The sequence below is a fragment of the Diachasma alloeum genome, unplaced genomic scaffold (assembly GCF_001412515.2).
Source record: "Diachasma alloeum isolate Michigan unplaced genomic scaffold, Dall2.0 Dall_scaffold_00209, whole genome shotgun sequence".
In the NCBI taxonomy this organism is placed as follows: domain Eukaryota; kingdom Metazoa; phylum Arthropoda; class Insecta; order Hymenoptera; family Braconidae; genus Diachasma; species Diachasma alloeum.
Genome location: NW_021680374.1, coordinates 357476 through 380284, shown reverse-complemented (window position 1 = coordinate 380284; position 22809 = coordinate 357476). Strand labels below are relative to the sequence as shown.

The 22809-nt window shown below is 34.4% G+C and overlaps 3 protein-coding genes across 5 annotated transcripts in view; 1 reads left to right on the top strand and 2 right to left on the bottom strand.

The window, feature by feature from the left end:
- LOC107036490 (myb protein) overlaps positions 1-2746 on the top strand; it is a 58896-nt gene extending 56150 nt beyond the window's left edge. For 2 of the 3 annotated variants that reach the window (XM_015254480.1, XM_015254481.1), the window contains exons 8-9: positions 513-629; positions 2048-2746. In XM_015254480.1, the coding sequence (XP_015109966.1) occupies positions 513-629; positions 2048-2182 (252 nt within the window). In that variant the 3' untranslated portion in view covers positions 2183-2746. The remainder of the gene's footprint in view (positions 1-512; positions 630-2047) is intronic. The other variant, XM_015254482.1, reaches the window with a different exon arrangement.
- Positions 2747-6520: 3774 nt separating this feature from the next.
- LOC107036489 (RING finger and CHY zinc finger domain-containing protein 1) lies at positions 6521-13431 on the bottom strand. Its single transcript, XM_015254479.1, has 5 exons — positions 12577-13431; positions 10919-11236; positions 8659-8937; positions 8471-8561; positions 6521-7548 (listed from the first exon to the last, which is right to left on the bottom strand). Exons 1-5 carry the CDS (start codon positions 12715-12717, stop codon positions 7469-7471), a joined length of 909 nt encoding a protein of 302 aa, XP_015109965.1. The 5' UTR covers positions 12718-13431; the 3' UTR covers positions 6521-7468.
- Positions 13432-16767: 3336 nt separating this feature from the next.
- LOC107036406 (RING finger and CHY zinc finger domain-containing protein 1) lies at positions 16768-22152 on the bottom strand. The gene is made up of 3 exons (XM_015254350.1): positions 21687-22152; positions 20117-20434; positions 16768-19454 (listed from the first exon to the last, which is right to left on the bottom strand). Exons 1-3 carry the CDS (start codon positions 21741-21743, stop codon positions 19239-19241), a joined length of 591 nt encoding a protein of 196 aa, XP_015109836.1. The 5' UTR covers positions 21744-22152; the 3' UTR covers positions 16768-19238.
- Between the last annotated feature and the right edge of the window lie 657 nt (positions 22153-22809).

The following is a 22809-nucleotide window of genomic DNA, read 5'->3' as shown; positions in this document are numbered from 1 at the left end:
CCCCACCCCTGCCTATTTCGCCAAAGCTCAATTCCTAAAAGTTTTTTGATGGGAAAGAATATTATAGAATTTTTTTTTCGAATGAAAAAAAAAATCTAAATTTCGAGGAAGTATGAAAATCCAAAGATATTGAGCAACGGCTGAAATCATTCGGAGATGCTTTCTGATCGGCTCGTATGACGTACCAATTACAGAGGCTCGCCTAGTCACCGGAGCTCACTCCCCCTCTCTTTTCTCTTGCGATTAAATCGAATTGATGCAAATTAATGCTTATGAAGTAATTGTCCTGTCTTCTTCCTACAAACACCTTCCAAAGAACTGTCTCTATTTTATTAGACTGCTGAACAGACACATGACAGAACAGAACAGAATGAGATGAGATTTATCGTGTATAGAGAGACTTGTTGATGAAGTTTTTTTTTTCTGAGTAAATTATGATTTTTCCGATTATTTTTATGACATTTTTTTCTATGAAACTTGCCGGCTGTAGCTAGTGTGTCTATCCTTTCCAGACTCCCCACGATTTAACGTCCGTACGGAAGCCCAATGCCAAGAGGGCTATCACGTTTGATGTCTTTGACAGTCCATGTATCAGCCCTCTGATTTTCAAGCCGCAGAAACGACCAAAAGTGAGTGGTTTATTTTTTTATTTTTCATTTTTCTTCGGTTGTGGAGTGGGTTTGGGAGCGAGAGATCGAATGAGGATTAGTTTACTTGATTTTATCCACATTAATTTTCTTCATTCACTTAATGTTGATCTTTTAGAAATTCAAAAGATGAGGGAATGCTCAATTTCTGTTGATTAAATTTGGAATTGCTATTTGAAAAATTGATGATATGGAACTTTTCCCATCAGAAATTCTTTTTTATTATATTATATATTATATGAGTTTTATGAGATGTTATTCGACTTGTTTCACAACTCTTGGAATAAACTTCTGTTGGAATGGAATTTTTTATTACCTACACAATTTCTTCAATGAATAAACATTCCAACTCGAAAGTTTTTGGGAGTGAATTAAGTGGTAAAAGTGGAAAAAAGGATTTTGCATAAAATTATTGCATTCTACATCACTTTGTAAATATTGTAGAAATGAGTGGGCAGCATAGTTATTAAATAGACACTGTTCATTGTAAATTGAATTGTCTACCAACAATATTTATTGATGAAGTTATCTCACCATATTCATTTAGTAGATACCCGTAAAATAATTATACATCAATTAAGGAAACTTCAAAATTATTTCACCTATTTTCATTCATCATTAAAAACTCTTTATTTCTCAGCGATTAACGGTCATCTCAGCAATTTGAAAAAACAATAAAGAAGGAAAAAATAGAAATCCAATTCTTCCTCATTTGCAAACGTTTCGGATATCAAAGTGTCTTTCATCAGAGAATTTAGTTATTCTGCACCAAAAAAATTGTTCCAATTGAAAAAATCACATAAATCACAAATTATGTTACCCTGAAAGCTATTGTAAATTAAACAAATTGATGCTCTTTATCTAATTAAGGAATCTGTTCTAATCCTTAAAAAAATCGTTAATATTAGAATTGATGTTCACGCTCATCTCCGTATTAATGAATTCAGTAAAGGAGTCAGGGGATTTTGGAGAAATAATAACAACGTTGATTAAATTGTCAAAAGAAGCGACGTTTCGCCAATTTAATTGTGGCTTCTTCAGGCTCGTGACGCATACGAGTGTTTTGGCGGGTTGAATTTTCACAGTGCTGATTACTATTGTTGCACATACAGGTGCACAATGCAAGCGATTTCCAACATTAAGGCCCGGGTGTACTATCTTTCGAGCGTTATCTCGATGTTTTTTTTATCTTTCGTCATCTGAAATTGTCAATTAAGTCCTGCATCATGCAGAAGTTTGGAAAAATTATGAATGAACAATAAAAAAAAAGTAGAAAAAATTCTCAATTTTTTCAAAGAGCATTTTTAATTTATATTCAGAATAAGTTGAATAACAAGAAATTGAAAAATGTATCTGATTTACGGTGACAAATGGCGGCTTGTTGCCGTTTTTCTTTCCAGTTGCATCTTGAAGCTCAATGGACTATGGTAGCATGTGGTCGTACCCAGGACCAACTGGACATGACTCGTGCCGCTCGCAATTTCCTGAATATGCACGGGTTTCCAGCTCTGCGTCCGCGTTCTCTGAACTTTTAATAAAAAAAAAGAAAGTTCACAGAGAAAAGACTTCAAGTGCATGGCTGACGGTCCTGCCGCGCGATAATTGGAACTAGTCGTAGCACGTTCACGTGTTTAAATTACCGCATTAAATCGTCATCAAAACAAATGTACGAAATTATTGAAATACTGAAAAAGTGTTTGACGAAAAAGAAACAAATTCGAAAAAAAAGTTTATTTTGTTAGTCATACCTAAAGAGTAAAGTTCTATTTTACTGAGCTTGTAAGTGCATCACCCAGTATTTTTAAGCCAACAAATGACTCGTCTACAAAACAATATTTGGGAACATTTGTTGGAGAGAATAACAGAAGCCATATTATATACAAAAATTTATATTATTCCTTTTTTTCTATTTTTTGATTGATGAATGAGAGTAAATATGTGTAATGGAGAGTGGAATAGGAAATAACTATAGCCGATTTATTTGATAGAATATTATATTATAATATAAAACACTATTTGCGGCCGTTACGTACAAAGAGCCTTTGTAATTGGTATTTAACTTACAGTTTTCAACATAATAAAGAATCGCACAAAAAATAGGACTTCTAGATTTTTATAACCTACTTGTTTTTACAGTGGCTGAAGAGAAGGGAGAAATTCAGATTAAAAATTATGTATATTTTGGTCTTTATTAATTAATTAGATGACGTAACTTTTGGAAAGATCTTGATACGTAATTTTTGCACCATTACCTTTTTCGATACATGATATTTATTCACGTTATCGAGTGCTAAAAAGAGGTGAGGGCATCAATTTCAAAAATGATTACGAATGGAAGAGGCAGAAAGACAAATATAGAAATTTTTTTTCATAAATTCTCGTCGATTTTTGCATTTATGAAATACTCGCAAAATAATCTGGACTCATTGAGTCTCTAACTTCCTCACTTATTACTTCTTAAATGTCTATAGAATAAAAAGGTTTAGTAAAATTCATCACAAGATATTTTCCATTGAAAACTTCGAGACCTACAATTCCCATTTTGAGTTCTTCCCTTTGTACAGGGAGTTTTTCTCTCAAACATATTTTCGTCTCCAGAATGAAAAGCTTCAGAAAGAAATGTCTAGAGATTATTTCTAGAATATTTCAGGCCCCACAAAATAGTCTGTCCATGAATTTAAAACTCATCTCCTTCATCTTCTCATGACAAAACCTTTCCCAAAATTACGTTTAATTAATAAAAATTCAAATACAATGTTTTCTCTTCTTCTGAAAGGGAAGAATACCCAGGACTAGTAGGATTCTGCTGATATATTAAATCTCATGATTATCCTTTTTCTATAAAAAAAATGTGTATTAATCTCAAAAACGAAACATCACACTGCCTTATCCCTCAAGGTTCTCACTTTTATCCTACAAAAATTCATAACTCAACTATCCACACAGATATCTGTCCCTCCATTACTTCATTTCCTACTACACATACGTAATAACATTAATATAAATTTGTTTCCTAAAGTTGCAGCTGTACTGACGAACTTCCACGTTACTCTTCGTGAAGATAAAAGAAATGCAAATGGAATGTTGAGTCAATCTTACTAAATCATTTGAAAACAGTTGAGTTTTACATAGCGAAGAAGGTTTAAAAATCATTGCAACACACTCTAGCGATTTTTTTAATTACATATCGACTAGTTTCACATAAACACGTGATTGGGTGCTGATTGGTGGGGGGACATTGATTAGAAAAATATATCTTCCCTCGGGATGGCGCAGAAAATGTTTTTTCATTATGTTTTTTTGGATTCTCTCCTTATTTCATCAGGAAAGGTGTAAAAAGCATTAATTAAAATTTTTTCTTTCGTTTATTATTCAATTGTCTCGATAACTAGTCGATTTCAGAGTTATGAGTTTTTTTGATCGCAGATTTCCTCAGTTACGGAAAAGATTTTCTAACACTTTTCCGAAAATCACCCATTTTCAAAATATTACGTAGTTAACAAAACTATTTGACAAAAAAGTCCAAGAGTCAAACTCTTATTATAAAAATCGTAATATTTGAAGCTTGGAATTATTTGAGATTGAAGATCATCTCGTTCGTTGATTTTTCAATGTCTATAATACTTGTCTCTTGGTATTTGCTCCTGAATCACTCTTTCGAGATATTACACGATTAATGGAACGGTATAACAAAAAGAAAACGTAAACAAACCGCTAACTAATTTGGTAGTCCTCTCAGTAGTTATTAAATTTAAGAGAGAATATCGAAAGGTTTTAGTAGCGTTACATTTACTCCCAAAACCACTCACTTCCAAGACGTTACTTGATTTATATAACTCAACAAATCAAAGACTGAATCGTTCTATTGAGTGCAAGAAAAAATATGATTAAATCATTTTCGTCACAAAGTTCTTCAACAACATTTTCAAAATTTTACGTAATTAACAAAACTGTTTGACAAACACAAAGTCCAAGAGTAAAACTTTGCTCATTATAAAAATTGTAATATCTGAAGTTGGGAATTATTTGAATATTGAAGACGATCCTCTTTCGTTGATTTTTCAATTAATCACTTAATTTCGTGATATTGTGTGATTAACACAACTGTTGAACAAAAAAATGTAAATAAATCACTAATTAATTAGTTACGCCAGTGATTATTAGATTTCAAAGAAAATATCGAAAAAGTATCTTCACATTTTCTTCCAAAACCACTCACGTCTGAGACATTACTTCATTTACACAAGTGTGACCAAATCCAAGTCTGTGACTCGTTATATGGGATTCAGGAGAAAATATTAAATCTTTTTGGTTGCAAAATTCCTCAGTTACAGAAAAAAATTTTCAACATTTTTTTCTTAAATCACTCATTTCCAAAATATTACGTCATTAATAAAACTGTTTAATAAACAAAAAATCCAAGAGTAAAACTTCTCTCAATATGTAAATTGCAATATCTGAAGTTTGGAATTATTTGAAGGTGAAGACAATTTCTTCCGTTGATTTCTCCATGTCTATAGCACTTGCCTTTTGACATTTCATCCTAAAACCCTCATTTACGAGATATTACGTGATTAACCAAACTGTTTGCCAAAACGAAACGAAAATAAATCTCAAATAAATCAAGTAATTACCTCAGTAGTTATTAGATTCAGAAGAAAATATTAAAAGATTTTTATTCTCTCCACATTTTCTCCCCAAACCCCTCCGAGACAACTTGATTAACATAACATTCAACACAAAGTCTGCAAATCATTTTATTGGATTCAGGAGAAAATACCAAAGGACCTGTCTCATTATAAATTTAATTGGTTTCTGGAAATGTGTCTTGATTAACGAATTATCAGAATAATGATACTATCAAAAGCTTCAACAGGACTCTCTCATTAATTATGCACTTGTCTCGTCAATTATGCCATTCTCCCGTCAATTATGCAGTTGACCAGAGAGAGTCACTAGGATTTTTCCCCAAAAACATTCATTAAGGATGTTTATCTGAATTTGCAAACACTATGCTGTTACAATTGCAATCTACCAATCCGAATTGATTATCCAGAAATAAAATAGATTATATGCATCGAATGTCAGTGTTAGCATGAGTTTATATGGGGCTTAGAGGTTTAAATATCTGCATTATTTGCCTGGATTTCTTCTTAGCCATTGAGTTCAGTACATTTTCACACGGCGCTCTATTTTTGCTTCCGAAGGGAAGCATTGCAATCCTTCGATTTTCACATTCTCTAATTTTCATTGGAAATGATGTAGAATGGTCTGAAACGCAAAAATATGAAGTTTGGCGACCATGCCTGTATGTGACTATGTCCACCGCCACCTTTCCAGTGGTCAATTTTTAGAAAATTGAGTAATTAATTGGCTAAAGTAATTCAAAAAAATCTGAAATTTTGTCAGATTATAGGACTTAATAAGGACTAACTCTGTGCAAAATTTCAGCCCGATCGACCTAATATTTTCGGAGAAAAAACGATTCGTTTTTAAATGGTTTCCCGCAAATTTCTTGAAAACTAGTGGACCGATTTCGATTTTTTTGTTTTCAAAATATTCGTTTTGATGCATTCTATTTGCAATAATCAAAACATATATACCCGTTCATACAATGTTTTCGAGATATTCCCGTCTTTCATAAAAGACTTTGTCAACACTCTAGCTTGTGCAAAAATCAAGATATTTCACTTGAAATTTTGAACATAATCTTTCGCTCATGATAACAATGTTTCGAATTGAAGATGGGTTTAATCGCATCAGTAGTTTCAGAGATATTCAACTTTTTCTGAAAATTTTTACATGGAATATCTTCAAAACTATGCAACCGATTTCACTTTTTCTTTTTTCAAAACATTCGATTCGAGGTCTTCTATATAAATCAATCAAAACATGTATTCCTGCTCATACGAAGTATTCGAAACACCGGAATTTTGATAGCACACATCGAGGGGGCAGTAACCATCTGAAATTATTGCTGTTAGTTATTGTTGTGAACCTATAAACTTTGGTAATTTCAGACCATTCGGAAGCCCGCCATCAATGTATTGATGGCGAAAAAAAACAAGACATCACTCAGTGACATGCTCACTGTCACATAGCGCGCTGTCCCCTGCTTGTTATTTTTCATGTTTGGAGTCTTTTGGCAGGTGAATCATCAATTTCCAAAATAAATCCCATCAGAGTTCGTGTATACGAAGAAATCTGTTTCTTTACTCTAGTCAAAACTACTGCAATTAATTTTTTTGTTTTTTAAAAATCTTAGCTTCATATGTGAATCAGTTATTATAAAAAATTACAGAATTTTCCTCGAACATGGGAAAATGAGTTTTGCGAAAAATGCATAAACATCCTTAATAAGATGTCTGCGTAAGTGAATCGTTTCTCTGATTGATCCCATGCTTATTCTCGCTTTCTCTTCTTTTTCTCTCTTGGAATGAAGTAAATATTATCAGTACGACAGGAATTCAACTATTTGAGCCGAACAACACTTCAAAACATACTCATAAACAATGATTTTCGTTTTCGATTCGTCAATCGTAATATTTCTATAAAATATGAAGAACAAAAAATAACAAAGACATTGCCCACAGACCGATGTTGCACGTCGTCACCAACGGATTAACGTTATTACAAGGCTTGCAACATCTTCCGGAGCAGAAAAATGAATTAAAAAATTTGCTAAAAGTCGATCCCTGATAACGAATTCTCTTCTCCATGTTTGTCTCTTCCTCAGTATCTCGTTTTTCAAATTCAGCACCAAGCTCTCGGTAATTGCCATCACTTTTGCATTGTGGGGGGGATCAAAATGTTACGTAAATCTACTGAGATCCGTGCTCTTGGGATTGTTCTTGATCTCCAGCTCCACTACCGCCTGCTGCTCCGTCTGGTGCATCCGGATCTACATAACAAGGATTTATTCCCAATTAATTTATTGGCGAAGATGATTAGTTGAGGGAAATATTCATGAAATCGATGATGAAGTTGTGATTCATGGGGTGAGCCCGAGATACATTAAGGGATTATTTTGCAGATATAGTATGTCAGGATTAAGCGATATTATAAAAATACTAGGGTGCTACGCTCCCTGCTCGCTTCATATGACCGTAACGATCCTTATTCTGGCCCTTGTGACCGTTAATTTGACCCTCATTATACCCCTCGCGACCCTTATTTTGACACTCAATCTAACCCTTGTTACCCTTATTTGGACCCTTACTCTGACCCTTGCTGCCCTTATTTGGACCCTTACTTTGACCCTCAATCTGACCCTTGTTACCCTTATTGGGATCCTTAATCTGACTTGTGAGACCTAAATTTTCATCACCAGAAGTCGATTTGGATTTCTATAATATAGAGAGATATATTGAGAGATTGAGACCCTTATGACTCTTAGTTTCTGACCCCATGACCCTTATTTGGATCCTTAATCTGTGACCCTCATTGGGATCCTTAATCTGACTTTTATTATATCCCTCGTGGCCCTTATATTGACCTTTGAGACCCCGATTTTGACCCTCATGACCTTTATTTTGACCCTTGTACTCCCTAATTTTGAAGGCTTAATTTCGAGCACCGAATTTTTATCACCGGAAGTCGATTTGGATTTTTATACAGACTATTTTTGTGGAAAATTGTAAATTAATGCAAAAAATTTCAGTCACATGCGTTCTGTCGGATAAGCTCGAACGCCTGCTTGTTTTTCTAAAATTAAAATTCTTGAAATCATTATTTTCTTTCCCAAAACCCGAAACTTTTTTCTCGGTAAATGCATCACCCACGACAAATCCAAATGTTCATAAATCAATTATCAATTTAATTACCAGGACATGGTGAGCCTTTGATTCTACACGTATTGTAGCTACCACAGTTGAGACACTTGAGACCAACCACATGAAATTTAACAGTAGATTCCTGATAAAAAAGGCAATCATTAATATTCAATGCTTTTAAATCAATAAACAAAGATGTTGAAATAACAATAAAAAGAAATTAATAGTCTTTAAATTACTTCATGGCAATCCTTGCACAAAATATCAGCTTTATAATCCTTGTACTCTGGTGGCATTGGTGTGAGTGTTACTTCATCATCCAGAAATCTCCATAAATCAGTCATATCGAGTAATGATACTTGACAGGTGGGGCAGGCATAATGCCCGGAATGTAGTAGCTCCTCGAAACAGGTACGATGAAGCAAATGCCCGCAGTCGGGAATGTGACAGGGTATACGACTCGTGTGAATGTCCTCTAGACACACAGGGCAATTGGCATGGGACACATTTTCCACGCACTGCAACAAAATATCGAGTCAATCAGTCAAGGTGTCAATTTGTCTGGGTAATTGGTTCGATCAAGTCGTGCCGATTTATGGGATTTGTAATATTTTCCTTTCACCTCAATGCCAAACAAAAAATCACTAGTTTTTTGACATTCCCGTCATGAAGTAGGTGAAACACCTTTGGAAATTTCCCCAGCTTTCCAATACTCATCAATTATGCGTAATAAACGTGTCATTTCCACTTTGAATTACCATAAATTGTAATTGGCTTCGTTCGCTCGATATGGCTTTTCTCTGTGATAATTATCCGACAAATTGATGCATATGTGAGGATAATACTGTAACTATTGGTGGGTAGATTGTAGGATTGTTGAATTTCTACAGAAATTTTTTTATGGCTGAATCCGAGATAAATCGGTGAACTACATTGTTTTTTTCAGACAAGTGATTCAGTAACAAATTCTACATTCACGTCTTTTTTATTGGATTCTCCACAATTTTTAATGATGTGGGAGGAAGAGAATATAATGGAAATATAATATAATATATAATATATAATAAAATATATAATTGAAATTAGTTTTTTATTGATGATTGATTGTAAAAAATTTTGTTATAGAATTCGTACGATAATAAGTGGACTGACTTTTATGAATTTTATTCAAATTTTCCATTATTTTCAGATTTTTGTAAAATAGTGATCCCCCTACGACGCTGTTCGCTTAGACAGGAAAATTGTTGGGAAAATTGCAAGTGTGTAGTAAATAAGTTAAGTTTTTCATGTCATTTTTCAAAAGATTTAGTCACTGATCCAAAAATCAAAGCGTTTTTTTCGAAAAGTCCAAAATCATTGACTCCAATAATTGAAATTTAATACATATTATCTTGCAAATGCCTTTCAGAATAATTGGGCGAGGAGCAGGATATTCAACAAATGCAGCTCAATTTTTATGCAGATTTTTTCAGACATTATTGAATCCATTTAGACATCATTTACAACATTTGGGCAACCTCAGAAGCATGACAACCACAAAAATTATTTTTAATGTTGCTGCTTATACATGAAGTTAAATGGATCATCGATAATTTTACTATTTTTTTCACATTGCCGACTAGCCGCTAATGTAAAGAAAATGCATGAATTATCAATGCTTCCTTTAACCTCACGTATAAGCAGCAACTTTAAAAATCACTTTTGCTGTTGTCCTGTTTCTGGGGTTTCTTAAATTTTGCAAACAGTGTCTAAATAGATTCAATAATGTGTGAAAAAATCTTCATAAAATTGGCTGCATTCTTTGTATATCCTCGCTCGATTATCCTTAATAGAAAATCCGTCAGGGAAAGGTCAAGAAACTCTTTTTGAAATTCATAAAATTTCCTACAGAAAGTGTTTTTCTGTAAATTCCTCTGAACTCCGGTCTGTGGAGAGAATTCTGGAACAATTCAAAACGATTTTTCAACTTTCCTCAGAAATTTCATATGAAAATTTTCACAAAACATCTCAAATATTACTAAGTTTACAGAAAAACATTGGGAGAGCTTCTTTGTAGACCACAGAATTTCCTGCAAAAAGTCGCTTGATTAATTTCCCTCAACTTTTTCCGAAAACAATTGCCACATAAAATTAGCATTGCTCTTGTATCTCAATCGATTTTTTTATACTCCATGAAGCTCTTTCTAAACACTCTCTTTTGATAAATCCCTCTGAACCTCTTCCACCTCAAGATAAGTGCAAGATTGTCTACCCGGAGCTACTCTTTTCTCTTTACATGAAATTCGACGCAGATTATTTTCGCAAACATCTCAGAAACGACTGGATTTACAGAAAAATTGCAGAAGATATTTTTTGCACCCCACAAAACTGCCTCCAAAAAGTATCTTTTGACAAATTCCTCTAGCCCCCTTTCCTCCAATGATATCCACATAATAATCGGCAAACCCGTTCCGAACTCCGAATGAATAATTCAATTACAAAATAATCGATTCTGCTCACCTTGTGACCATTTTGTAGCTGAACCGGCAGGCACATGTTGCACTTGGCGCAGTGGAAAAATCTGTCCTTACCCCCGACCCTACAAATTCCACATCCATCGCAGTGATACTGATTCTTATCCTCATCGTCGAATAAATTACACTCTAGGCAAGTGTATTTGCCAAATCGACAATGGCAATTTTGACAAGTGGCTTGGACAGGCTGACGTGTGTCACAGAGTACACAAATTAACTCAGTTACCTCTTTACGATTCACAGTGTGCGTCTCTTGCTCATCATGACAAAACCTGCACGTGTATACTTTGTTACAACAGGGTGTCTGCAAACAAATTTATTCAGAATTAATTATCAATTCAAATTGTTAATTATTATTAGATTGATTTGGGTCGCTAATCGGTGGATGAATCATTCACCACATTATCTTTTCTCCATTAGAATTATCAATTCCAATCAACAGTGAAGAAATAAAACGTACCTAAATGTCATTTAATTATTTTTTAATTGTGCATTCTTCTTGGAAGCAAGGGGTTCAAAGGGAATCGTCAGTTGAGGAGATTTATAACAAGAACCGTCTGTTGACATACTCCTTCAATCATCGATTATTGAAATAATTGCTTCGTAAATAGGGGAGTTGGGCGGGGGAATGATCGACGAAAGATTTTCAAACAGGATTTTTTTTTTAATTATGAAATAATGCCAGAATAAATTAGTTTAGGACTACTTTATTTGTTTTAATGATGAAATAATTCGAGAATAAATTACTTTAAGACTACTTTAGGGAATGTCAACAGACTTTTATTTCAGGCTATGAAAATTTCTCACATTAAGCATTTCGACATTTTCACTCAAAGCCACTTATCGCCGAGATAATTACCCAGATAACGAGGGTTTAAACGAATCAATTTTTTTTTAAGAGCCAGCTTTGATAATTACGTAATATTTCAAAAATGAGTGAGTAAAGGAGATATTAGAGGGCCTTTTTTGTAGCTGACAAAAATTTCGGACAAAAAATGTCCCATGATATCTTCCTTCAAACCACTCATTATCGAAACATTACCTAATTATCTAATTCAAGAGGAACTACATGATTGGAGACTTCTTCTTCGACAAGAATCCGATTTTTTATTTTTGGAATTTCTCAAAAAGACATCCCTCAAAGTAAAAATGCGAGGGAGCATCTTTGTAGCTATCAAAATATAAAAAAAAATTCTCTTGACAAATTCCACTGGGACCTTCATTCAAATAAATCTGAAATTAAGTCATAAATGAACCTGTCCTGCTCTGTTCAGTTCATTTCTATTCTATTCTATGCTGTCCTATTACGTTCCACCACTCGATCGCTGACTACTCCTCAATTATCATTCATCATTACTCAAATAAATATTCAGCTATCAAAGGCTATCCTCGAAAAGCATTCAACAGAGCAAGAAAAAAACAGGAAACCAACCATCATAAACGAAGAATTGAAATCATGAAACCCATTTTATACTCAAAAAAATCCTCAGAGTTGACCATCAACTTGGTTTCACGTTTTCTCCCACATAATACACAAACACTCCTCCGATCGATCGCTCCCGCCATTGGCGAGCTCCCCCAAAGGGGCGGAGAGGAACAATAACAAGTCACTCCAACCCCAACAAATCCCTGGAAAAAACTCACCACAAATTTCGATTTCCTCTTATAATGTGTGCATCCGTAATGCTCGTCAGTGCCATCACCCTCATCATCGTCATTCTTCTTCAGTTCACCCTGATCGTCAATATCGACGTCACTGGCTGTCTGCTCCTCTCCCTTCTCCATCCTCTAGCACTCACCAATAGAATAATCCTCAGTACTAATTTTATTTATCAATGACAATAAATAAACAAAGTGCGCAGTCACAAAACTCCAAATAGCAAACGATAACCTTTCTCGGATAGTTCTAGTTCCTTCGTAAACACTGTCAATTTGTACGTTTAATTAACACAATCTCGATTCTCTTTTTCTTCTTGTGAGAAAAAAAAATTCTCCAGATGTGCGAAACATAGGTTATGCACGAGTTAAGTCGACTCTTCACTCTAATTATCTTTTATTTTTCATCAATTGACTGATGGATTGATTTATTTATGTTATTCGGGAGATTTTGGAGGGTCAGCGAATTGATTTTAATTTTTATTTGAAGTTCGAGGTTGTGTGATTAAGCTGGGGACGAGGGTATCTCGTCGTCTGGGCGACAGTGAGACCGATTCAATGATGTCATTTTATTGACTCGTGTACTCTGGAGATACGGGGATCGCACACCTGGGGATCAATCCGGGGGGGCATTTCAGACGATGCGAGGGAGGATTTGTCAATTCGGGGGAGGCCCGGGAATGCTTTCAATTGGGAATGTCGGGGTGAATGGAATATCCCGCTCTTCGGGATCGAGTGACACACACGTCTCTGGTTTAACTTGGTTTAACTCGACCTCAACGACGCTCACGATACTGTTTCACGAGGCCACATAACCGATTCAAGGGGGAATACGTCGTTTCACTTTGGAGGATGGATACAAACTGCGATGGACGACGGATATCTGCGGGTGGGGGCGAGGGGATTGTGCACATCCGGTTGGGCGGGAGAATTTGATTCCATTTTATTCTATAGACCTTTTCATCCTGAGAGTCATTAGATTTTCGGAAACTTTTTCCCATGTTAATTCCCCAAGAGTTTCGCACTTTTTTACGGAATTTACATAGAGGTAAAGTGGACACTTTTGACTTTTTTTAAAATGTTAATGAGGGGTGGAAATGTTGATAATATTTAATAGGGGAGGGTGGGGTAAAACGGACACTTTGGACTTTTTAAAAATTATTCATAACTCAGAAACATATTGATCAATTGAGCTAAGTTTAGGCTCGTCACAAAGGGAAAGAATTGTTCTTGGTATTGAAAAAAAAAATTATTAAATTTTATTAACATTTCAACTCCCATTAACATTAAAAAAAAAAGTCCAGTGTACGTTTTACCCCCACCTCCCCTATATATTTTTTAATACAAAGACCTGGTCTTTCCCTTTGTAACGAGTCTAAACTGAACTCAATTGATAAATTTGTTTCTGAGTTATGAATAATTTTAAAAAAGTCTAAAGTGTCCATTTTACCTCACCCTTCCCGGCTGCGCGAAGCGCAGCGTGCGATAAACTCGACTTATTGCACGGCGCGACATAAAGAGCATTCTGTTACCTCTTAAGGATGTACTGCACCTTTTCGGTCAAAATTCACGTTTTTTTCATTTTTCTGGCAAATTATTAATCGGATTGACGCGAAATAATATACCGTCTTTGTGTTTTATCATTATTGACTGACTCACGAAGTTTTATGGTAGTGCAATCATTTTCCTGCATTTATTTTAAAGTTTTGTGAATTTCCGAAAAATTTTAGAAACAAGCAGAGGGTTTCGAGCCTTTTTGGCCGAAGTCATCTGACCGTTACTTTATGTGTAATAAGAGGAATAATTAATGGGATGGTGGAAGAGTTCAGCAATACTAATTTATGTGTAATAACTCTTTTTCTTTCATTTTTACCAATTCCATTGGTAGTAAGCTTCCGAATGGGATAGAAGGCATTCGGATAGAAGGCCGCGAAACAAATATTTTGAAAAAAAAATTGAAATCGGTTGCGTAGTTTTTAAGCTATTGCACATAGTTTTCAGAGAAAGTCGAATATCTCGGAAACTACCTGTGCGATTCAGCTCATTTTCAATAGGAAGTATTGTTATCATGAGAGGAAGATTCTGTCCAAATTTCAAGTTGATATCTCAATTTTTGCACAAGCTGAAGCGATTACAAGGATTTTTATGAAAAAACAGAAAAACGGAAATATCTCGAAAACTTTGTATGAACGGATATATGTTTTGATTGATTCGGATAGAAGGCATCGAAACGAATATTTTGAGAAAAAAAAATTGAAATCGGTTGACTAGCTTCGAAGCATTTTTTAAAAGTATTCGTTACACTCCAAACAATAAAGTTAAGCATCCATTTTACTTTATTCTCAATAGACCATGAATAAGTGAATTTTTAATTTCATAAATTTTGTTTGAACCCGCTTTTTCGCTTCAACCTGCCGTTTTTTTTGTTCATAAAAATTATATTTCCTTGATGATCACAATTATTCTTTACAGAATATAATGAAGTCGCAAGCAAGGTATTTGAATTTAGTACACAATATTTATCGGTAGAAGACGTATTCTTTCCGCAAGGCAACTGTTGAGGTCAAATGTATATAAACACATTGAAAGTGGTGTTTGACATCTTCAATTCGATCTGGTCTGAATGTCCGAGTCCCCAGAATGTGATGAGCATTTAGAGGGGATTTGGCGATTGGGGGATCAACAAAAATTGCATGTGGATATAACACTGAGTATTGCAACTATTACATCATGACTTTTTTTTTGTAGTCATGAAAGTTTTTTGACTGATCGAGCACTAACGTGCTCGATCGCACATTTAGATTTAAACAAAGTTCTTCATTATTCTATCACTCTCATTCATGAATGCATTTAAATGTAAACAAAGTTCTTTATTATTCCATCAACTCTCATTCATGAATGTATTTTTTCTTCCGAATGGGAGCTTTGCAATGGATGAATATTGTGATCCTGTAATTTTACTTGGAAACAATTTAGAATGCCATGAATCATAGAAAAAATCGCCATTAATTTCCAAGAGGGTGAGGGTCAGCGATTGACTCATTTAACGTGGAATACCTCATATATTCTATGACCCTTATTTTTTTTACTCTTATTTTTTCTGCCTTTCATTTTTCCTGACTTTTTTTTTTTCATGTGCGACGAAACGAGGTAAGACGAGTTGAGACGATAGACTGCGAGAGAATCTTTCGACTCTCGACGAGAGAAGAGGAAGAAATATCTCTCGTATGTCGAGACAAGACGAGATGAGAGAACCAGCTACGATCGTCGAGGCGAGAAAATGCTATTTCTTGTCTCCTCTCGTCTCGCGGCGTCAGTACGCAAACCTGTGAGTTGATCTGACAGGCAAACCGCTATAAACTTTTTTCCCAAAGACAAGGATTAGCTGTCAAAGCAGCTCGCAAAGTTGCATTACAATTTGTATCATTTTTCAACAGAGTGAAGGTCTCTCATCTATTTCGACCGCAGCCGGATAGAGTAAAATATATCTCTAGCTAAGGATAATTTTTTTCGTTCACTCATAAAAGCGGGGCGATGTGCCAAAAAAATCTTCACTTTTCTCAATATATATTTTTTTCAATTTTCTAATCTCAAGTTTGGGACCTGAATAATTCATTTTTCATTCCCAAACGTTTGAAATATTGCTCATTAGTTAATAATCAGTTGTTTAAAGTTGAAGATTTCAAAAGCTTTGACATCGCTAATGACGTCACATAAACGGTCGAGAGCTGGACCAATCACACAATAGCTCCAACCGACCTAACCCAATCTTAAGGGGCGTCTCAGCCAATGGAGGACAACTCCTCACTCTCTTCTTTTTCGACCAATGAAGCATTATCTGACCGTCTTCGTGACGTCGCGACAGAAAAAATGGCCTCGAAAACGACGGATTTTTAACCGATTATCATAAGACATCTAGGCAATATTCTCTATAATTTTCTCCATTTAGCTATCCATATGTTACGAGGAATGTGTGAATAGGGGAATTAGAAAGAATTGAGCTTCATGCAAGTCCCCTATTGCAAGATAATCCACAAAGAACTTCTCTTCTTTTTATCCGTTGACTAAATAAATATTCTACCAATGAGATATTTTTCAACTTGTAGAAAAAACTAATGATAATAAGGAATATTTCATAAAAACTACAATTCAACAATGCATTTTCTTCCGTTTGATTTTCATTGTATTGAAGTACATAAAAATAGATGGAAACTTCTCAATCTCATTAGCAACATCGCCGTAATTCTAATGAACAAAAAAAAAGATATTTTCATTTGAAAATAAAGAGCTTCGGCGAAAATAGTATAATGAAATGCTGAAAATATAAAGAAAATAAAAAAAAATGAGGCTTGAAGTCTTCACTTCTTGAATCCATACAACTACAGATTAAATATAAAACTAGATTATAGATGTATTTGAAAATGAAGGCCTCTCATGGGGAAATTCGATTTTCACATAAAAAAAAATTACTTTAAACTGTCTCAGCTCATTTGTTAATGTTATATAAATCTAGTTTTAAAAAACTTGCCCCTGAGGCTGCCCTGAGGTTGCCCTTGGGGTTTCCCCACCAAATTTGGCCAAAGTTTTTGGCACACAAAAACGCGAGATATGATCGAATTTTAATTTTGGAGGAAATTAGATTGTAATATATTGTTCTATATTATATAACATGCTTAAGATAATCCGTTTGAGAAAGGTGAATGATGACATTAATTGTGAATTTAAATAGAATGTTAATAATGATATTAAGATTGTGTGAATTTATCTAAATTATAAAAAATTAAAGACACTTCTTATACTTGTGCTATTACGGAAATTCCATAAACTCCACTCCACAATCTCACAAATCTTTATTAGAACACAAAACTGCGTTACCATCTATGTTGCTAATATAGTTCTATGCCAACTGAAAAAGATCTTCATTTCCATAATAGAAAAAGTGAATATAAAATAAAAATAAAAAAAGATCAGTAACGCAGAAACAATTATAAACCGTCTAACAACTACAACGAACGCTTTTTAGGAATTTTAAGTAAATGTCATCATTCTTTTTCACAGATGAAACCACGTGAAAGGTAACAGATCCCTTGTGTCTGTGTGGCCTTTTGAATTGCTCTTGTTCCTTAATTGTTGATTTTTAAGGACAGAAAAACTTCACTGTATAATCTAGTGATGAAGTGACTGAAGTAGTTTGTTTTTAACAAAGTAATAATTATGAGCAGGAGAGCCACTCTAATATTCAATACATGCAAGGGAGTCTGTTATCTTGTCATATAGGGCATCATCAAGTTTTCAAACCCTATAAATTATTGATCCAATTCAATATAACGTTTTACGCCTTAAAAAAAAAATTGTGCATCAATTTAATAGGGTTCCATGAAATATTCTGTTATATTGTTCACTGCATAATTCACCCTACTTGATGTACGATAAAACACTCGAATATTTTATTTATTTATAATTAGTAATAAAATATTCTGTATGATATTTGCATGATGCAATTAATAATTGAATTTGCATTGAAGTATTCGAAAATCTCCTGGATTTTCATATTCTCGCTGCATAATATAACACTGAGAAATGGCGAAATTCGAGTATCTAATACCTCAATTGACTCACTGTTATAAATTCGTTGATATACGAATAAAACAGCGATCAATAAACATGAATTTCTTCCAATCATTTGGAAAAGTATAATAGAAAAATTGCTGAGCATTCATCGAAATTAACTCAACGCGCAAAAAACGATAAGTGTAGATTAAACCTTGCCTAGTATATTTCATCTCTTCTCAAGGGTATTCCATTTTGGAGATAATAGCGGTATAAGAAAAATGTTTCAAGATGAAATAACCCTAATTATCCCGTATTATTAGAGGTATCAGGATGTTTTTGTTTCGCCTCATGACAGACAAATTTAAAAAATACTGAAATAGACTTTTGCACGATAAATGCTAGAATCTTCTAAAATATTGGCTTTGTAAGCTATGGAATTAGTCGAGAAGCTTCTGCAAATGTCGAGGAGGCTGTAGAATTTTTTGCAATATGGTAGAATGAGTTATTAGAATGTATGAAAATTGAAGAGCTTGTCAGACAATTAGCGGAGATAATTAGCTGTATAAACCGACCGGTTTTGTGCTCAATAAGGCAAACAAATGCTGAGAGATAAAATAACCATATGTTGGATTGATTTATAATTACTGTGGGAATTGACCCGTATTATTAGGGTTATTAGAATGCTTTTGGACGGCCTCATTTTACAGTCAATTTTTTAAATTTGGAAATAGACTTTTTCACGATAAATCACAGGATATTCAAAAATATTGGCTTTTTAAACTATAGAATTAATCGAAAAGCTTCTACAAATGTCTAGAAGGCTCTAGAATTTTTTAGGATCTGGTAGAATGCATTATTAATGATTTGAAAATTAAAAAGCTTGTTATACAATTGCCTAGAAGATTCTGCATTAATTTTGTACCGATCTCAAATTATAAAAAGTATGATTTTAACCTTGTCTGGGGATGATCTATCCTTTTGCAGTGTGCATCCACCAAAAAGTAGACTATTTTATCTGCCAGATGAGAAAGTGTAAAACACCCTAAAAGAAGCCAGGTTTAATCTACACTTATCCTTTTCTGTGGGAATAATTCATCTTAGCATTTCAATCGTCCAAAATTATCGACTTTTTTAGTCACATCATCCAATGTCTCTTGACATATAGGACAGGCTGTCATCCCGGATGCGATGAGCTTGTCGTAACAGGGACGATGAAGCAAATGTCCACAGCTAGGGATGTGACATGGTGAACGACTTGTGTGCAAGTCTTCAAGACACACTGGACAATTGTCATGGGAGACATTTTCCACGCACTGTAACAAAATATTGAATCAATCAGTCAGTACATGTAACATACAATGTTTTTCTCTAATGATTAATTCATTGATAACTCCTACATTCAGGTGTTTTTATGGAATTTCTCACGACTTGCTTTGCTGAATAAGAAAGTTGATAATCTCACCAAATCGAGTTGAATACTGCAAACAACTTTTGAATTTTCAATCACTTACAGATCATTGGAAAAAAGTATCTTCATTGACACTCTATTGATTTGGATTATGAAATTATTGCGAACGCTGCAAAATGATAACAAGTGTTTGAAATATTGCATCTAATTTGAAAAAATATTAAACCATTGCTGCGAACAGTCAAAGTGCCAAGAATCCAATAATCCATGTTTCATGCATATAATCTCGCAAATATCTTCGGAACTTCCTTTTGAAGAAAATTTTATAATAATCTAAACAGAAATTTTCGGCTTTCATTTTCTCCAGGAAGTTAATAACGACAATTTTTCCAAATATTTCAATTTAGAATCACCAGGCTTCTAGGAATATACGTGAATGTCTCAACGGAAGCTAGAGTTGAATACGATTATAGCATATTTCGATACGAGCGCGTAAGTGAGAAGAGAAGAAGAGAATAATCAAATAAGGATTTACATAAAGAGAATCCAAAATAATCGATTGCTCACCTTGTGAATTTCTTGTATTTGACGGGGAAGGCACAAGTTGCACTTGGCGCAGTGGAAAAATAGGCTCCAACCCCCGACCCTGCAGATTCCACATCCATCGCAGTGAAACTGCCCTCTATCCTCATCTTCGAAAAAATTACACTTCAGGCAAGTGTACCAGCCAAATCGAGCGTAGCAATAGCGGCAATCAGCGCGGATAGGCTGACGCCTGTCACAAATTACGCAGATTACCTCAGTAATCGCTGTGCGATTCAAAGTGTGAGTTTCTTTTTCATCATGACACAACCTGCATGTATACACTTTTTTGCAGCAGGGTGCCTGCAAAACAATGCATTTGGCATTAATTTTCGATTAAAATTATTGATCATTACTGGATTTATTTGAATCGTTTATCGGTTGAGAATCCGTCTACTCTAATTCGCTGTTCAATACGCAATAGCCACATTCGTCAGAAAATACTTTGTAGATCTTGTGATGAAAATAACTAATTTTTCTCAGTGTATGTGGCATGGACGCCGTACTTGAAGGATTAACAAAATTTTCAAATTATACCGCTCAATTTCAGTCAATATAGCAGTTATCTCAGTATCCGACATTAAAACTACAACGCGATGTTGCCATGCATGTTACAAATGGCCAATGGAGATCCGATCAACTAGCCCCCCATGTATAGATAATCCAAATTTTTATTTTTTTCCTCATTGACTTTTTTTAAAATAAATTTTTGAAAAATCACCCCTGAAAAAAAGGCGTTATCCCCCCTATTTCATTATTTCCAAAAAATTTTATCGGATCGGATCTGCCAATGGTAAGGTGGCCCCCTACTGCCATCTGTTTCCGTTTTAAAAAATGACCTCAATTGGGATTCCCCGTACAGTGTGTTCGAAAAAGTCAGGCAACTAGGGGAATCCAACAACATTTAGGGACGCTGTTCTCTTGGCATTTCTTCAGAATAATTAAATTACAAAAAAATGAGAGTGCTGATGATCGCAATTAATTACCCAAAACACAGCATATTTTTCCCCATTTTGTCAGCTAAGTAACCGATTTTTCTTGCTATTTTTTTACGGAGCTAAATTTTTTTTCAATAATTTACCTATAAGAACGCATTTTGTTTGCTTTTTAATTTTCTCGTGAACGCCCTGAACAGTTTCTTACATCAATTCTACACAACTAATTTTTTTTTTAATTTTTGTGACCATTTTTGGTATGATGTTCTCTGTGTGAGTTCTCTGTTAATTGTATATTCAGCTTGTAAACCAACAATTCCGATAGGAAACAAAAATTTACATAAGCAAAAATTTAAATAAAAAAAAGTCTATCGATATACGTGCCGATAATATTTTTTCAGACTTTGAAATGAGACCTGCCACACCCCAATCGCATTATTTAGTCGGAAGATATTGATTATTAAGGAAAATCAATTTCACCTCACATTTCCAATATTCTCTTTGATGATTTTATAGCCAAAAATCATCGAACTTGATGATTACTTTTTATTCAACCCACTGGCTAACAACAACATCCTCCCGAAACCCAAAAAATCCCTCAATTCTCAACGGAAACTCACCACAAATTTCGATTTCCTCCTATAATGCATGCAGCCATGAACCCCGTTGGTCTCCATTTTCCAACACTCACCAATAAAATAATCAGCTCCTTCGATTTTATTGATCAATAGAAATGAATAAATAGAATACGGAGTCAAAGGAATCCAAAATGTAGATAATAATCTTTCGATAACAGTTCTAGTTATTTGTAAATCGTGTTTTAACTTATGCGGCTATCCACACAGCCTTGATTCTCTGGTTTTTCTTGTGATGAACAAAGAAAGTTCTCCAATGTGTGAAACGTAGGTTATGGACGAACCCGACCGACTCTACTCGATTTCAACTGTTAATTGATTGACCGATTGATTTCTCTAATTATTTATGCTTTTAGGGGATATTTAAGAATTGAAAAATCGATTTTAGTTTTTATCCGGCGTTCGGATTTCTGCTAGGCTGGGGACGCGAGTACTTGGATGTCTCGACGAGTGTGACCACCGGTCGAATGATGGCATTTTCTTCCGAAACACCACAGCAATTGTAGACCGGCGTTGCGTGAAAGGGCGGGGGGAGGGAATTGCAGGCGTTGCCAGAGAATATTTATCATTTCGGCGGAATCTCGTCTGATTTTTTTCTGCAATAAAGGAGGACTAAAACGAGCAAGTACAGAATAAATAAATATTTTGAAAGGCGTTTTGTAATTATTGTTCTACAGATACAGGGTGTCTCAAAACTTATACTGTAGCGTCTCGCTACATCCTAACACGTGGACACTGGTTGAGGACGAGCACACGGAGAAAATTATTTGGTGAATTTCACAAAGTAGTTGAAATTCATCAACTAATTGTTAAAAAAATAAATTACCAACTACTTCTTGAATATCAATAAGTAGCTGGTGAAATTCAAAATCTTTTCTGAATTTTAATTAATTAGTTGTTGAATTTCAATAAGTAGTTTGTGAAATTTAACAACTAATTGATTAAAAAATTCAGAAAATATTTTTCAATTTCATTTAATTAATAAATTATTAATTTTTTAATAATTTATTTTTCATTTTAATTTTCAGGTGTATTTTCAAATTTAAAATTTAACAATTTTGAAGATAATGAAGGGGATTCACTGGCTGAATTTATCAGTTTTTATATG

Excerpts from the sequence above, each read along its gene's own strand:
- LOC107036406 (XM_015254350.1), bottom strand. The coding sequence starts at position 21,743 with ATGGAGACCAACGGGGTTCATGGCTGCATGCATTATAGGAGGAAATCG. Across the intron at positions 20,435-21,686 it reads GGAGGAAATCGAAATTTGTG|GCACCCTGCTGCAAAAAAGT; the intron begins GTGAGTTTCCGT and ends ATTGTTTTGCAG. Across the intron at positions 19,455-20,116 it reads AAATACAAGAAATTCACAAG|TGCGTGGAAAATGTCTCCCA; the intron begins GTGAGCAATCGA and ends ATTTTGTTACAG.
- LOC107036489 (XM_015254479.1), bottom strand. The coding sequence starts at position 12,717 with ATGGAGAAGGGAGAGGAGCAGACAGCCAGTGACGTCGATATTGACGAT. Across the intron at positions 8,562-8,658 it reads TGTGCAAGGATTGCCATGAA|GAATCTACTGTTAAATTTCA; the intron begins GTAATTTAAAGA and ends CTTTTTTATCAG. Across the intron at positions 7,549-8,470 it reads CAAAGGCTCACCATGTCCTG|ATCCGGATGCACCAGACGGA; the intron begins GTAATTAAATTG and ends CTTGTTATGTAG.